At 39.9% G+C, this 13,697-nt stretch overlaps 7 protein-coding genes across 16 annotated transcripts; 4 read left to right on the top strand and 3 right to left on the bottom strand.

The window, feature by feature from the left end:
• Nucleotides 1–619: 619 nt before the first annotated feature.
• On the top strand, nt 620–876 carry LOC111081990 (protein Z600). Its single transcript, XM_022378164.2, has one exon. It carries the CDS (start codon nt 622–624, stop codon nt 868–870), a length of 249 nt encoding a protein of 82 aa, XP_022233856.1. The 5' UTR covers nt 620–621; the 3' UTR covers nt 871–876.
• An 83-nt stretch (nt 877–959) lies between these two features.
• Nucleotides 960–1,986, top strand: LOC111081989 (gonadal protein gdl). Its single transcript, XM_022378163.2, has 3 exons — nt 960–1,289; nt 1,350–1,644; nt 1,711–1,986. Exons 1-3 carry the CDS (start codon nt 1,132–1,134, stop codon nt 1,852–1,854), a joined length of 597 nt encoding a protein of 198 aa, XP_022233855.2. The 5' UTR covers nt 960–1,131; the 3' UTR covers nt 1,855–1,986.
• Nucleotides 1,987–2,147: 161 nt separating this feature from the next.
• On the top strand, nt 2,148–3,915 carry LOC111076606 (peptide methionine sulfoxide reductase). 5 transcript variants are annotated; one of them, XM_022370460.2, is made up of 4 exons: nt 2,148–2,265; nt 2,851–3,032; nt 3,185–3,445; nt 3,505–3,915. In XM_022370460.2, exons 1-4 carry the CDS (start codon nt 2,158–2,160, stop codon nt 3,737–3,739), a joined length of 786 nt encoding a protein of 261 aa, XP_022226152.1. In that variant the 5' UTR covers nt 2,148–2,157; the 3' UTR covers nt 3,740–3,915. The 5 variants fall into 5 exon arrangements, with proteins under 5 accessions (XP_022226152.1, XP_022226150.1, XP_022226155.1 ...); XM_022370458.2 differs by having other exon boundaries at nt 2,150–2,265; nt 2,851–3,044; XM_022370463.2 differs by lacking the exon at nt 2,148–2,265 and adding an exon at nt 2,357–2,441.
• Nucleotides 3,916–7,751: 3,836 nt separating this feature from the next.
• Nucleotides 7,752–8,573, bottom strand: LOC111076604. The gene has a single exon (XM_022370456.2). The coding sequence runs from the start codon at nt 8,286–8,288 to the stop codon at nt 7,893–7,895; it is 396 nt and encodes a 131-aa protein (XP_022226148.1). The 5' UTR covers nt 8,289–8,573; the 3' UTR covers nt 7,752–7,892.
• A 76-nt stretch (nt 8,574–8,649) lies between these two features.
• On the bottom strand, nt 8,650–9,303 carry LOC111076605 (protein midgut expression 1). The gene is made up of 2 exons (XM_022370457.2): nt 9,122–9,303; nt 8,650–8,924 (listed from the first exon to the last, which is right to left on the bottom strand). The coding sequence occupies exons 1-2, from the start codon at nt 9,172–9,174 to the stop codon at nt 8,726–8,728; spliced, it is 252 nt and encodes an 83-aa protein (XP_022226149.1). The 5' UTR covers nt 9,175–9,303; the 3' UTR covers nt 8,650–8,725.
• A 637-nt stretch (nt 9,304–9,940) lies between these two features.
• On the top strand, nt 9,941–11,381 carry LOC111076601. The gene has a single exon (XM_022370449.2). The coding sequence runs from the start codon at nt 10,224–10,226 to the stop codon at nt 11,304–11,306; it is 1,083 nt and encodes a 360-aa protein (XP_022226141.1). The 5' UTR covers nt 9,941–10,223; the 3' UTR covers nt 11,307–11,381.
• On the bottom strand, nt 11,343–13,685 carry LOC111076602 (BAG family molecular chaperone regulator 2). 6 transcript variants are annotated; one of them, XM_022370453.2, is made up of 5 exons: nt 13,617–13,685; nt 12,590–13,033; nt 12,204–12,224; nt 12,007–12,149; nt 11,368–11,947 (listed from the first exon to the last, which is right to left on the bottom strand). In XM_022370453.2, exons 2-5 carry the CDS (start codon nt 12,808–12,810, stop codon nt 11,571–11,573), a joined length of 762 nt encoding a protein of 253 aa, XP_022226145.1. In that variant the 5' UTR covers nt 12,811–13,033; nt 13,617–13,685; the 3' UTR covers nt 11,368–11,570. The 6 variants fall into 6 exon arrangements, with proteins under 6 accessions (XP_022226147.2, XP_022226145.1, XP_022226144.1 ...); XM_022370452.2 differs by having other exon boundaries at nt 13,530–13,619; XM_022370450.2 differs by lacking the exon at nt 13,617–13,685 and adding an exon at nt 13,331–13,590.
• Between the last annotated feature and the right edge of the window lie 12 nt (nt 13,686–13,697).

Here is a 13,697-nt window from a genome sequence, read left to right as displayed (position 1 = left end):
ATAAATGTATTCTGTAATCCGGTTGCACGCTATTTTTGTACGAGTGATACTCTTTCCCCCATTTTATGATTCCACTCCAGTATTTTGATGGTCAGGTGTACGATTTTAAATAAAAACTAATTGTTTTCGTATACATATGTATTATGTACGTAAGTACTTATGTATATGGGCAGTTATATTCATGTACAGCATGTTTTTTGAGCGTTCTTAGTCTTAGATATGTGTTTAAATGTGTCTTGACAGAGTTTTTTTTAATTTCGTATTTTGGTTGGAAGATGACTGGAAGATACCGCTTAAAGTACTCTTGAACACATATCATTTGTGGATTATAGGACGGCTCACAAGGTACTACCAGGACTACCTGCGCGAGTAATTTCAAAAGCATTAAAATAGGATTAAGGGCCATTTTCAGCGAAAAATTGTACAATTGGGCAGGTAATGCCATAAAATGGCAGATGTAGGAATAAATAAAGGTTTTTCCGCATGGATATTTATGACCATCTGGAAATTGCACACCAATCAATTGCATATAAACAGTTGCCGAAGGCTAATAGAAATCAGTAGCAAGCCAACAACTTCAAGAAACACAATATTTTCTGTCCGAATAATAAGCCTGAAATCATGTCGAGCACCGAGACCGAGACCTGCCAAATTTTGCAACGCCTGAACAGCCTAACAATTGTAGAAGCTCCGAGGAACGACAGCAAAAGAGAATGCTTCTCACCATTGGTACCAGCTACTCCCAGCTGCGGGGGACAAGGAAAATTTCAAATGGAGCCTAGGAAACGACGCAAGATAAAACTAAATCGAGTATACACGTATGAGGCGGATGCGCACTTTATTAAGGCGCGCAAGTCTTTGAACTTCTAATCAACACAACGTACAACATAACAAGCCCTGATGTAATCATTATATTATAAGATTTTAAATCCTAAATACGTTTCCAACACAAATACAATAAAGCATATTTTGAATATAATAAGGTTCGCGGTTTTTTGTTGTCATCGATATTTCCTGTTATTGCAGCCCTGTTAAACAGCTGAACCTCATACTTGACATGAAAAACTGAGCAAAATCCAAATACGGATGTTTAAATTTATTTAAACATTATAAAACTATAAAACATAAAATATGACTGATATTACTGTATCCAATGAGGCCCCGGCGAATGGAGGTGAGCCCGTGGCCGAGGCAGAAGACCCATATCAACAACCATCTCCAGAGTTCTTGCAGCGCAAAATCTATTTTCTCGTGGATCAGCTTAGGCAAATGCACGCAGAACTGCCAGAGTGAGTTAAAGCCTTGAATATGCTCTAAAATACTTAAGTAACGTTTGCTTTTGCTTACAGAAACCTGCAAACCCGAATTTCCTACGATCTACTTACAGAACTGGCCAATTGTGTGCTCAATGATAGCATTTTTGTCATAGTCAAGGCTCTAATGGAGCTCCAGCATGAGACTGAGAGGCATTTGATAAAAATGCGTATGCAGGTGGTTAACGAATATGAAATTGAGGTCAATGACTGGCGGGCCAAAATTAAGGATCCCGAGGAACTGTTGCACATTCTGGGCCTAATGAAACTCAAACATTCCAAAAAACTAGTGGAGTCGGACAAAAAGATTATTGAAATTCTAGATCAAAAGGCAGGTTTGCTCAACAAACTAACCGAAGTGACTTCATTTAATAGCTCCACCTGCTTTTGCCACCAGGTTAATGACCAGCAATCCACTTTGCAGAAGGCTGGTGTGCCTGGCTTCTATGTCACCGAGAATCCCAAGGAGATCAAAATACAAATGTTCCTACTGGATTTCATTTTGCGTCTGAGTCGACTCAAGTACGAGCCCAATAAATAGCAGCTGGATCACAATCCAGAGCTCCCGAAATACAGCACTTGACTTTTAAGCCTTTTAGCCTGTCCTAAGTTGGAATATTTAAACCTATAAGTTATTAACCATGATAAAATGTTCTGCTCATCGTTTTAAAAACCTGTCGTGCTGCGCAGCTAATCAGTGAGGAATTGTGAGAGTGGGAGAACGGGAAGCATAGAGAGTGGGAGAATCGACCGAGATAAAGATAGAGATAATGTGCCTCTTTTACTCCCGCCGAGCGTATTAAGCTGAGAGCCGGCGCTATAAATTGTGGCGACCAGGTTATAGATGCATCAGTTCGGCTTGAAATTTCTAAAGAACACATCAAAAAACCTTGTGTGTAAAATGTCTCTGACTATCACGACAACTGTTTCACATCCTGAGCTTAAGGATCTGGTGAGTTAATGGGACTCTACCCTGGCAGGGTCAGCCGGCCGGTTAGGTCATAAATAGCAGTTGAATAATGTTGAAAGCATTCGTTTTGATGTGTTTTGGCCAATCAAGCTTAGTTGCTTCCCAACAGCCAACCTGTTCGGCACGAAATGTTTGCGCGTTTGTTTCGTAATTTCAAGGCAAGGCAACATAGACATATTTTATTACAACAGTGTATTTTAATTTAATAGTTGGCTTTTTATATCTAAACTGAGTCCAGCGTATACAAAAAAGTGTGAAAAACTATATTTTTCTTGAAAAGTAGTTTTTACCATCGACCTTGGTTTTGATTTTGTAATGTGTGTGGAGGCAATCAGCTGTTTTGTCGAAAGCACAAAAGCACACAAAGAAAGAGTGAATTGCTATTGAAACACACGAGAAATTGTTGAAATTGACAAGAGTGCATTTTGAATGTTTGTGTTGAAAAATGCGCTGCCTGCCGGGATTCGGTTACGGTCTCACATTTCTGTTCTTGGTGTGACCTGCAATGCAACGAAATAGAATCCAATGATTACTCACTCTTCTCTTCTTTTTATCGCCTACTTGCAGAGCACTGTCCGAAATGAACAAAAGGAGCTGAGCATATCGCCTGTACATCATGTTAACATTCCCAAAGCCACAGCCACCTTCGGGATGGGATGCTTCTGGGGAGCCGAATCGCTGTATGGTGCCACCCGGGGCGTATTGAGGACTACTGTGGGCTATGCCGGGGGCAGCTCCGAATTTCCAACGTACCGTAAAATGTAAGCTTGGAGAAAATGAGCACTGATCATTCTAACCCGAACATTTTTTTCCTTCGCACACACCCATCCCGCCTACTACATCTACCTAAACTCTACACCAACACCTTTCCGACGCCTTACTAACGCACAAATCTTAACAGGGGCGATCACACGGAGGTTCTAGAAATCGACTACGATCCCACAGTGATCAGCTTCAAGGAGCTGTTAGACTTGTTCTGGAACAATCATGAGTATGGCCTGACGACACCCATCAAGCGTCAGTACGCCTCCTTGATTCTCTACCATGATGACGAGCAGAAGCAGATCGCTGAAAACTCCAAGTTGGAGGAGCAGGATCGTCGGGCACCCGAGGTCATTACTACTGAGGTGGCACCCAAGGCGAACTTTTATGCGGCCGAAGCGTAAGTTGAAACAATAGGTCATCTCCGTCAATGATAATACACATTCTGAATTCCCATAGCTATCACCAAAAGTACAGACTGCAGGGTCACAAGGATCTAGCTACCTCTCTAAACCTCAGCCCCACGCTATTGCAGAGCAGCTATGTGGCCACCAAACTGAATGGCTATCTGGCTGGTGTCGGGGGCATGGAGCAGTTCAAATCGGAAGTGGAAACATTGGGACTTACGCCCACTCAGCGTCAGTACTGCAACTATCACGTAGAGCAGAACGAGGGCCAGGGGCTCTACTGCTGACATGGGCGTCTCTGCATAGATGTTAAGCTAAGATCGTACACATAAGGGGGGTATACTATTCTGTCAGCTTTTTATTTTTTTGCTTGCTAGAAACAAAATTCGTATTATGTAGATTTAGAAGTATGGAAAAAAATATTAAATATATATAATAAATATTTTATTAAAAATATTATCTCAAGTGGAATATATGAATCTTTCTTTTGCTTCTTTTTTACTGCTTGCATTTAACCGATAAAGCAATCTTGTTTTGCCTATGTGCTAATATTATTTGGCTTCATCCTAGGCTATTGAGAAAAAAACAACAGCTTAAATAGCTTACTGCCTAATCTGGGATGATGAACATTTGGTAGTCATAAAATAATTTTGACGCATGATGATAACGATTTTGCTGGGTCATATGTATACCTAATGTGCCCCCATTGTGAATACGATCTGATCGAGCCAGACGTGAATTTCTTGTTAACTCGAGCTATAGTTTGATGATTGATGGATGATATACAAATTATATATATACACATAAGTTATATAAAAATATATATTGGATGTCGAATCACTATTTAAATAACATTTTTGAAAGATATACTGTGTACAAAAACTTGGCAGGGTATCAGGACTGATTTAAGTTTTATATTATCCAAACCATCTTCAAGTTAGAATTAATTTTAGATCAATTTAAAGATTACCAATCTTGAACACTTACAGAAATGTTATAGAAAAAGTTAGGACCATTAAATAGAGGTAGTAATGACTAGCCTTATATGGCATTAGAAATAGAAAGAAATTCACCTAGTCATATTTTATCTATATATGTATGGGGTCTGATTAGAAAAACATAGTGCTTCAAGTTCTTCATAAAATATAATTAGACGGCGTATGGGAAGTGCAAACCAAACAAAATGTATATATACATATATCCGGGGCCTTCAACCCAAACTCGGTAGATTTGACCGCTCTTTTATTAATTTATATGAAGCACATGTCTCCCCTCATTGAATGAATGGCAAGCCAGAGAGCTGCGACAACTATCAGACAAAGCTCTCTCTGTCGCCGTCTCCTCCCCTATCATTCGTTCATAGCGACTAAACGGCCGCGTGCGATAAAGCCAAAGCGAAAAAAGCATAGTGTTTTGTTTACAGCAAAAGCAAGATTTAATTTGTGTTTTGTTAAATGATTTCTCTATTAAAGAATGTACAAAATCGCATGAAATTCGGTCTAGTCATACGCCATCAGCTAAAGTATCTGATTCTTCAAAAATCATTAAAATCAAAGCACCCACTGGGGGCTGGTGAATTTTTGCGATCTATCGGACTCTCAATCAAGCAATCAGTATTTATTTCGAGTATAGTACAGTTTGGTCTAGGAGCCACCAGCTGCCAAAATTTGAACAGAAAATCTATAGCCGTTTATCATCAGTAATTTTTACAAGATTTGTCGTTATACGTTTCAGCCCAGAAGAGGAAGAGCAGCATTCCCCAAAGCACACGAGATCGTCAGACGCGCGACGATAGACATAACAACAAAAGCTATTAATTCTTTGTTTGTATTAGTCGCACGGATTGAGTTGATAATATTTTCACAAGTCAGTCCGCTGGGTAAGGGGCACTCATTGAGGATGTTTCTACATGCACATGTGTACTATATATGTACATACATATGTAATCAATTTGATTAATTCATAATACCCTGGCAGATTTTTCTAATACAGAGAAACGTATTTTGAATCTCTTACTGATTTCCATACGGTTTCTCATCAAATTGAATGAAATGTAATGCAAATTGAAAGTTTTAGGGATTTAGCATTGATATTGTAGATATTGTATGCAGTAGCCTGCTGGGTAGCTTCGACTAAGCCTTTCTTTCTTGCTTAGCGCACACGATCTCCTATACATACGTATGTATGTATGTGCATATTTGCAAATCATCCTATTTGCAACTTGAATTTTTATTTCATTTTGAAATCAAGAAGATGTTGTACATGTAGAAATCCAGCCAGTCATGCATGGCTTTGATAAGGTTTATTGGTAATAAATATTGTATTTAAGTACGTTGATGCTCTTAAGGTTATTCGCAAATTCTTTGACACAGCTTACAAGATTTTTCAAATGGGACCCTTCATGTACATATGTGTACATTGTACATATGTATGTATGCATGTGCATATTTATATATTCGTCTTTTGAGATTTTTTGTATTTTGTATATTTCCATCCTAGCGCGACCAGCATATTAATACTTATAAATTAGGGCGCTATTCACAGCAATTGTAATAGTTATTAACAATTAAACATTCGGAATACATATAAACATTTAAGAGTGATTACAGTTAAAATTGAACTTACATTTGTACTAACATATTAAGCATAATTAAATTTCTATACCGATATTATAATACGATTAAGTGTTTGAAAGAATCTTTGGACGAATGTATTGCTAATATGATATGTCTGCAATCGATATCTCTAAATATCTTCACTGTTTTAGCTACAGAAGCAACAACAGGTTTTAATTGCAAGTCGTATTGTTGTTGTCATTTTGAACGCAAACCGCCAACATAAAATATGAATTTTTACAACTGTCACGTAATAATCAAAAAATATTACAATCTGGACGATTCCGACGAGGAGGAGGGGGAAAAGAAACAGGAACGGAAAAAACAGGATGATGATGAAGCGGCGAATGAACTCAATGATGAAGATGAACGGGAACGGGAAGATGAACATATTGATGAACGGGACCTACCATGGCCACCTGCAGACATGGAGGAATGAGAGGCGGTGGAGCAGGACAGCACCGCCCGGGAAGTCTCTGACACTGATTCGCAGTCGACATCGTTGACGGTGCCGACACCTTCGACATCTTCAAAGGCCTTATCAGCGTTGTCCACGTCAAATTCAAATGCTGAGGTGAAGTAACCGAATTCGTAAATCTGTACTCCATCCTATGGAATACGAATGAAAAAGATCGTGGGAGAAAAATATTGCATAGAGCAAATCAAAGAAAAAGATTGTTCAAATCACATGCCAAGCTGCTATCAACAATAATAGTTGAATATTTTTGCAAAAATGGGCTCCTTATGAGCAAAAGAAATGCAAGAGATTTGGCCAGGACCATACGAATATTTTACCCATTCGAAAATCGAAATTGGGCAGATAGATTGTATTACAAATTTCGACAAGGAAAAGAATACAGGCGACATATGAGCGAAGAAAGGGCGGACTGCTGTGTCACAGAACAGCACAGATCAATTCTGTAAATTTCATTCTGTTCATTTATTTTACTATATTATTATTATGTACATAAGCGGTGTATTCATTCTGTTCAATTCATAATTTCAATGTTCAATTCATCATTAATTTTACTATAATTTAGCTCAATATATTCAATATATTATAAACGATACGCGGTGTAAGATGTATCCAGTATGGTCGCCTCTGGGCTACGAATGGATGGCTTATTGGGATGGCGTCCTGATGACGTTCGTCCCAATAATGACGACTGCTGGAGCCATGGTCAATGGTTGCATCGGCGGCAGCTTTGGCCAGTGATTGAGTGCATCTTCGATATGCCTGGCTACCAACTAATTATGACTGAATGGGATTTCTATATCCATTTCGCTCGGCATTTTGTATTTTTTGCCTTCTTCTTCTTCTCCTCCTCTTTCTGTGTTGCAGTTTCCAACACTATCTGAGCCAGCTGACCAGTTGTCGTATTTCACCAGACTTCAAGTTCAAGTAATAGGCAAATTAGACAGTTTGGCTTTCTAGTCAAACTATTAGCAAAGCGGAACGGCAACTACTTTCTACTTTACATGGATAATCGAAATGGCGCCATCTGTCGACGGTGATGTTTGAATATCATGGATCAGATCCACTAGTATGTAGTATAGTAGTCTCTTTCTCGCGCTTTGATGCTACAGCTGGTCAAAAAAGTAAACTTCCAGGCCTCTTGAATATAGAAAATAATGTACCATAATGCAGTAAATTAAAACAAAAATTGCGCTTTGCAATGGAACTATTTATTTTAATGCCGTTTGTTACTTATATATACACAAACTCTGCACTATATTAATACAATAGTTAGAAAATCTTATATAGTAAATAATAATTAAACTAACACGGAAGCACTGCGATCAGATGAGAAGATCGTTGGTCGACTTAAATCCTCATGGACAGACGTCGCCGTGGTTTCAGCGCATTTTCGGTTCTCTCAATGCGCATACGAAGGATGTGGTTAGCTTGGAGTTCACGATGTCTACTGGGCGACAGCTTCGTCCCCAACTCAAACCCTGATTCGGTCTTCGGGGATCGGCGACAAATCACAAAATCTGTCGAGTCCTTGTCAAACAGATTATGCTGACGTATCCGGACACAACGCTTCGGGGTGTTCACCAATGGCTCCGAATGGGGCTCGTCCATATTCTTGGTGTCCAACTGATCCACCTCTATAGTTAATAGTTCATTGAACATATCTTCTACAGCTGTGTAGTATAGCGTAGTATTTGAGGTCATAGTTAACCTGATGCTGACGAACAACTGAAAAATGAAATGCATTCGAAATGCATGCACATGCACAGGCCAGTCGATTCACTTTTCAACCCTCGTCAGGGACCGACTACCTGGTCACACAAAAGGATCGGCAATCGTAAGAGGAAATGGAAATGGTACTAACAACGAATGTAGTCACCATATTGAATTTATCTCTGCGCAAAAAAAAACAAAAACCCATCATTTCTATGAATCACATTTCCCTCATTCCTTATCAGCCAAGCCCAAAGATAAAGAACGCGCTAAAAAAAGTACGACAAATTCTAAATTGCCGTACGTACGGCCATAGAACCCAGTTAGAACAATCGTAGATAAGGAAAAATCCCACTATGAGCATTAGGTTCGATTAGATTAAATAACACATTTCCCGGATTCGGTTAATTTCGTTATTTTTATGGGAATTATTATTAATGTTGTCTATGGTATAAATTCATCGCTCTAGATCAATATTCCTTATTAAAATAGTCGCGTATGCTGCGCTTTACAATGGGCGTCAGCTGGGAGACCTGCTGCTGAATGTCTTTGGTATCCTTATCCTTGTGATAATAGACCGTGAAGTAAACAATTAAACCAATTACGACCAGCAGGACAATAATAGAGCAGAAAATGCTCATCAACATTTTGCAGGCGCAGGAACAGCAGCTAAAACGGAAAAGAGAGTAAGATAATATTTGAATATGAACTTTGTACATATATAGGAAAATATCAGAAGTGACTTGGAAAAAGATTCCTGTTATGCCGATTAAGACCAAAATCCTAATAAGCAGTAATTTTATTTAGGAAATCAAAAATTTGTGATATAATTAATGTGTCAGAAATCAGTCACAGTAAGTACTTACCAGCAAACAACTTTGCCGGGGCATTTGAGACATTCGCAGAGAGCGTTGCACATGTTGAATGTAGCCGACGGGTACTCTGTATATTAATTACAAACAAGGTGTTATATATAAGCCAAATCTTAACCGAAGCTCTCTCGGCATTCGATGTGTCGTTGGCCAAAACAAATTAACAACTGAAATGCGAGTGTTGTCCACAAATCAGGCCGACAGGTATTGGGAAACTCAGCGAAAGCTTTAATCATATCGGTTCAAAGAGAGGGAAAAAACAATATATTGTACTGATAACGAGTCGGTTATAATTAACGCCAACGAGAGGTGACAAGAAGATACGGGAAAGGGATCGCTTAAGTTCAGAAGTGCTATTTTTGTGGCTGTTTTTTCAATTGAAGGACTGGTATAGGGTCCTCTTCCATCTGAATGTGGGTACCATCGTCCTTCCACCGGTTAGAGCTATTACCAGAGCAAACAAACAATTCGACTTTGATTAGTCGACACAGATATTTCTAGCTGATTCAGAAAACAGACAAGGCCCCTTGAGAAAGCAGCCTATGGCAGTGACAAATGGTTCAGAGTTGGAGATAACATTTTAAAACCTAAACTGATTGATTAAAGACAGGTTAGAAAAAGTGCGGATGAGCAGTATTCTATTATTAAATATAGAAACCTAATCAACAGGAAAAATTTCGTATCAAGTACTTAACCAGCTTTCCTGGAAGGGATTTTAATTCGTGATGGAAATTTTTCGGGGATTTACCTTAGCTAAATGTTTAATAGCACAAGAAATCTACAAGTATATTAAATCGGAAATTATAGCGCAACAATCAATAAGCAAGCGCATCTTTGATAAGATTCATGAATTACCAATTAATTATAGGTTTCTATAACTCGACGAATCGAATCACCTAAGGCAGGTGGCTCAATTCCCTTTACAACACATAATGTTGACCAAACGACGATGGCCAACATAAAAAGCTTGAATGTAAACAGCGAATGAACCATTTTGTTAGTAACCATTAATGCAGGTCGCTGATATTCATTTTTTTCAGCGACATATGAAACCAATTGCTGATCTAAGCGATTTGATGGACTTCTTTGAAATCTTATGTACATCAGCAAACCACACACTTCCAGCTCAGTTTTATTCAGTCTGCATTTAAAGATGGTCACACAGATAGTTCCCTTCGTTTTGCTGGTTCTTGCTCAGGCGACTCCAAGTGCAGCGTGGATGTTAACAAAGGCTGGCTTTAACGAATCCAGTTACAGTGTGCGACACCTGTCGATGCATTATTCGAGAGTATTTCTCAGTGTCACCGTAAAAGGGAACGATTCCCCGACACTCATCGAGGCCCAGTGGCCAGTGTCGCACTTTCCAATGCCAACCGTGATATTTCCCCACCGGGATGTACATGCGAATGGAGCTCATTCCGATTGTACTTTGCTGCAGCAAGCGCATTGGTCGCAGGTGGACAGCCTCAGTCGCCTGTGGGTTTTGGATATCGGCTGGCCGGGCAGCAGGTGTTCGCCCAGGTTGTTTGTCTTTGATTTGATACGCAACAATGCAGAGCTCCTGAGAATTGACTGCGGTCAGCACTTCAACGACACCCAAAGTTTGGTTGTAAAATTGGGACCCAAGGTAAAGAGCTGCAAATTTGAACGACACATATACTTCATCCTGGGGAAAGACCCGCATATTCTGGCCTACGACATTCTGGAACAGACCTGGAAAAGTCGTTTTTTGAAGAGTTACAAGTACGAGAGCATGCAGCAATCATTCGCCATCAGGCCAATTGACTTTACTTTTGGTCTGCAGGGCGAATTAATTGTTGTGGATCAAGATGGCGGGCTCTATAGCTCCGTGGACGGTCTGCAATGGGAAGAGAACTCTGCATTATCCTCCACTTCTGTAACAAAACACAAAGAACTTACCCGTCTGGGCACCCTTTTGGGCAAGGGTCGCAGCATGATCATGGACAGCTTGGGAACCTTGTTCTATGTTATACCCAAGTTTGGAGCGGTTGTGCGGTGTGTCCAGCTGGCTAACATCACGGCCGAAGGCAACGAAATCATCTATCTGACGTCGAGAAACATACAACAAATATTTTTTGGCAACAAAAACAACGACGTGTGGGTACTAAGTGACCGTGTTTTGAAGACGCAAGATATGTGTTTTCCTGGAATGTTGTAAAGCGATATATTTTATCTTTTATTTACAATAATTAAATATGTCAACAAAAATTACAGCAAAAACAAAACTGTAAAAACTTTGCCGACGCTTAATCAATACTGTTCAAAGTCTTAAGCCAACGCTGGTTCGAACTTCGAATGTTCCCAAAAGATTCCGAATTCTTTACATTCCTTGCATGTTGTTTACTTGTTTTTATTTGGTGATGTGATTCGTTTTGGTTCGATAATAATGCTATATACTTTAAATGGATCAAAAACAATCAAATTAATGGCTAACAGTTTGCTTGTTTAAGTAACCCATTAAGGCCTGCAATCGCTTCTTGATGTTCTTCTGATCGTCCAAAGTACAACCAAGCAGAGCGCTCTCAAATTTCTTGTCGATCGGTCCGACATCAGCCTCTGCCAGTGTGTCCTGATAGCCAGACGGATCCATGGCACTACTGCAGCAGGCGTTCAAGTACAGCTGGCAACGTTGGCGGGCGATCACAGGATCTCCCACTTTTATCATAGTGTCGATCAAAGAATTTATTTGACTAAGCGAATCCTCCTGGGAGGTGTCACGCACTGTGCGCACATTTAATTCAACAGTTCCTAGGCGTGAACTAACTCGCTGTATGTACAACATGATCTCCTCGCGCTCGGCTACAGTTGAGGAGAGGGATTAAATTTTTTCCTTTGAGGTATTGTGTTACGTTACTTACACTCTCTCATCTTCTGAAGCATTTCGTTGCTTTTAATCAGATCCATAGACATTAAAAGGTAGTCTTTCATCTCTTGCAAATTGAGAGCATCCTTGCGAAGCTTCTCTACACGTGCATCAATCTGATCCAATATGTTAACAAATCTGCAAGTTGTTCAGAGTTTAGTCATGGTTTGCAAATGTTAAATTAGTATATACCTCTCATTGGCATTTATTGATCTGTCGCCAAGATGGTTGAATGTTTTCATTGGGTTCATTGGTTTTTATATGAAAAGAAACAATCAAATTTAGACTGTTAGACCGCTATGCTTCGGCTCAGCTCTTCAGTTATAGAAATATGTACATAAAGGTCTCCAAATAATGACCCTAGAGCCGCTTACACACAGGTTTCGAGGCTGTGTGGGCGTCTTTCGGAGGTACTTTAGCTATCACCATTAAGTTATGGAAAAAAATAATCGAATGAAGCTGGTAGCAGTGTGAGGTGAGGGAATAACAAAAGAAATGAAACAGTTGTGCCTATCGTTTTGTGTTGTGGTCGCTACAAGTTTTGACAGATTTTATGTAGGATAGGATGGAATAACAACCTGTCCAGCGCTCTACTGTCGTCGACTAGTCCATATGAGTTGTTGCTGCCATTGTCACTGGCGCTGGAGACTGCTGTGGATGTGGAAGGCACAGCGCCTGAACGAAGGCCGTGCAAATAGTCGAAATTCATTGATGACTCCGAGTGGGTGACGCTGGATGAGTTTTTTTGATGACGATGATTCTCGTTAGGACGCTGCGCTGATTGCGCATCAATTTCCATCTCCTGCGGCTGATCCAGAGTGAGTTTAAACTGCCAGCGCTTGCGTTTTCCAAACAAGTGTTAATCGCTCTGGGTCTCCCTGCTGCTTGCTGCCTACTGTGGCTTCGGTTTTGGCCGATTGCTGGCTACTTTTGGAATGTCTTAAGCTTTTTGAGTAGGTGTCGGAGAAGTGTTTGATGCTTTTGCTTATTTTTTATATTTTGTTTATACACACACACGCAAGCTGTAAGAGAGAGAGAGAGAGAGAGACAGAGTGCTCAGTTAGTATTTAATTACCTATCGGCTGGTGTGCTGTTAAAATATGCGTCCGGCCAGGCGACACTATAGTCATCATTGGACCCCGGCCCCTGCCCCTCATCATCCACACAAGAAAATTGTGGATGGAGTTCAGGGCTCTCAGAAGGCGGCGGCGTTTCTTCACTGCAGTGGCGACGCTTGCGAAAAATACTTCGCAAATTTTCCAGCATACTTTCCATGAAGATTTCCGATTATACTCGTATTTTTTCTTTTTGTTTCTTACGTGTGTACAAATCAGCACCAATTTGGGCAATAATCACCTAGGTCGCCTCGTTCCAGGGACTCGATTCCGCTGTTCGTATGATATTTGAATAGATTGATTACCTGCGACTTGGTAACGATTTGAAGCGAGCAGTGTTTTAATTTCACGTTTTACAAAAATAATTTTTCGTTTTAACTTAAAACTGATTCGATTTTCTTACATGATTAGCAAGAACAAGGTGACCCCCCACACCTTCAGTCGACTCTTCTGGATGTTAACTTTTAACTTTGTTTACTTTTTTATTTACCTTAAATTTATTTTCTTAGAGATGAGAACATTTGTCTTTGTGTTGTCATCGATGTCCATATCGGTGTATCGATGTGTGTAG

This window comes from Drosophila obscura, unplaced genomic scaffold (assembly GCF_018151105.1).
Source record: "Drosophila obscura isolate BZ-5 IFL unplaced genomic scaffold, ASM1815110v1 contig_189, whole genome shotgun sequence".
Taxonomy (NCBI): domain Eukaryota; kingdom Metazoa; phylum Arthropoda; class Insecta; order Diptera; family Drosophilidae; genus Drosophila; species Drosophila obscura.
This window is presented reverse-complemented; position numbering and strand designations above follow the sequence as displayed.

Coding starts and splice junctions, on each gene's coding strand:
- LOC111076601 (XM_022370449.2), top strand. CDS start 10,224: ATGTACATCAGCAAACCACACACTTCCAGCTCAGTTTTATTCAGTCTG.
- LOC111076602 (XM_022370453.2), bottom strand. CDS start 12,810: ATGGAAATTGATGCGCAATCAGCGCAGCGTCCTAACGAGAATCATCGT. Junction 12,225..12,589: donor GACAGTAGAGCGCTGGACAG/GTTGTTATTCCA, acceptor TCTTGGCGACAG/ATCAATAAATGCCAATGAGA. Junction 12,150..12,203: donor TCAATAAATGCCAATGAGAG/GTATATACTAAT, acceptor AACAACTTGCAG/ATTTGTTAACATATTGGATC.
- LOC111076606 (XM_022370458.2), top strand. CDS start 2,158: ATGCATCAGTTCGGCTTGAAATTTCTAAAGAACACATCAAAAAACCTT. Junction 2,266..2,850: donor ATCCTGAGCTTAAGGATCTG/GTGAGTTAATGG, acceptor GCCTACTTGCAG/AGCACTGTCCGAAATGAACA. Junction 3,446..3,504: donor AACTTTTATGCGGCCGAAGC/GTAAGTTGAAAC, acceptor GAATTCCCATAG/CTATCACCAAAAGTACAGAC.
- LOC111081990 (XM_022378164.2), top strand. CDS start 622: ATGTCGAGCACCGAGACCGAGACCTGCCAAATTTTGCAACGCCTGAAC.
- LOC111076604 (XM_022370456.2), bottom strand. CDS start 8,288: ATGCATTTCATTTTTCAGTTGTTCGTCAGCATCAGGTTAACTATGACC.
- LOC111081989 (XM_022378163.2), top strand. CDS start 1,132: ATGACTGATATTACTGTATCCAATGAGGCCCCGGCGAATGGAGGTGAG. Junction 1,290..1,349: donor ATGCACGCAGAACTGCCAGA/GTGAGTTAAAGC, acceptor TTTTGCTTACAG/AAACCTGCAAACCCGAATTT. Junction 1,645..1,710: donor TTGAAATTCTAGATCAAAAG/GCAGGTTTGCTC, acceptor TTTTGCCACCAG/GTTAATGACCAGCAATCCAC.
- LOC111076605 (XM_022370457.2), bottom strand. CDS start 9,174: ATGTGCAACGCTCTCTGCGAATGTCTCAAATGCCCCGGCAAAGTTGTT. Junction 8,925..9,121: donor CCCGGCAAAGTTGTTTGCTG/GTAAGTACTTAC, acceptor TTTCCGTTTTAG/CTGCTGTTCCTGCGCCTGCA.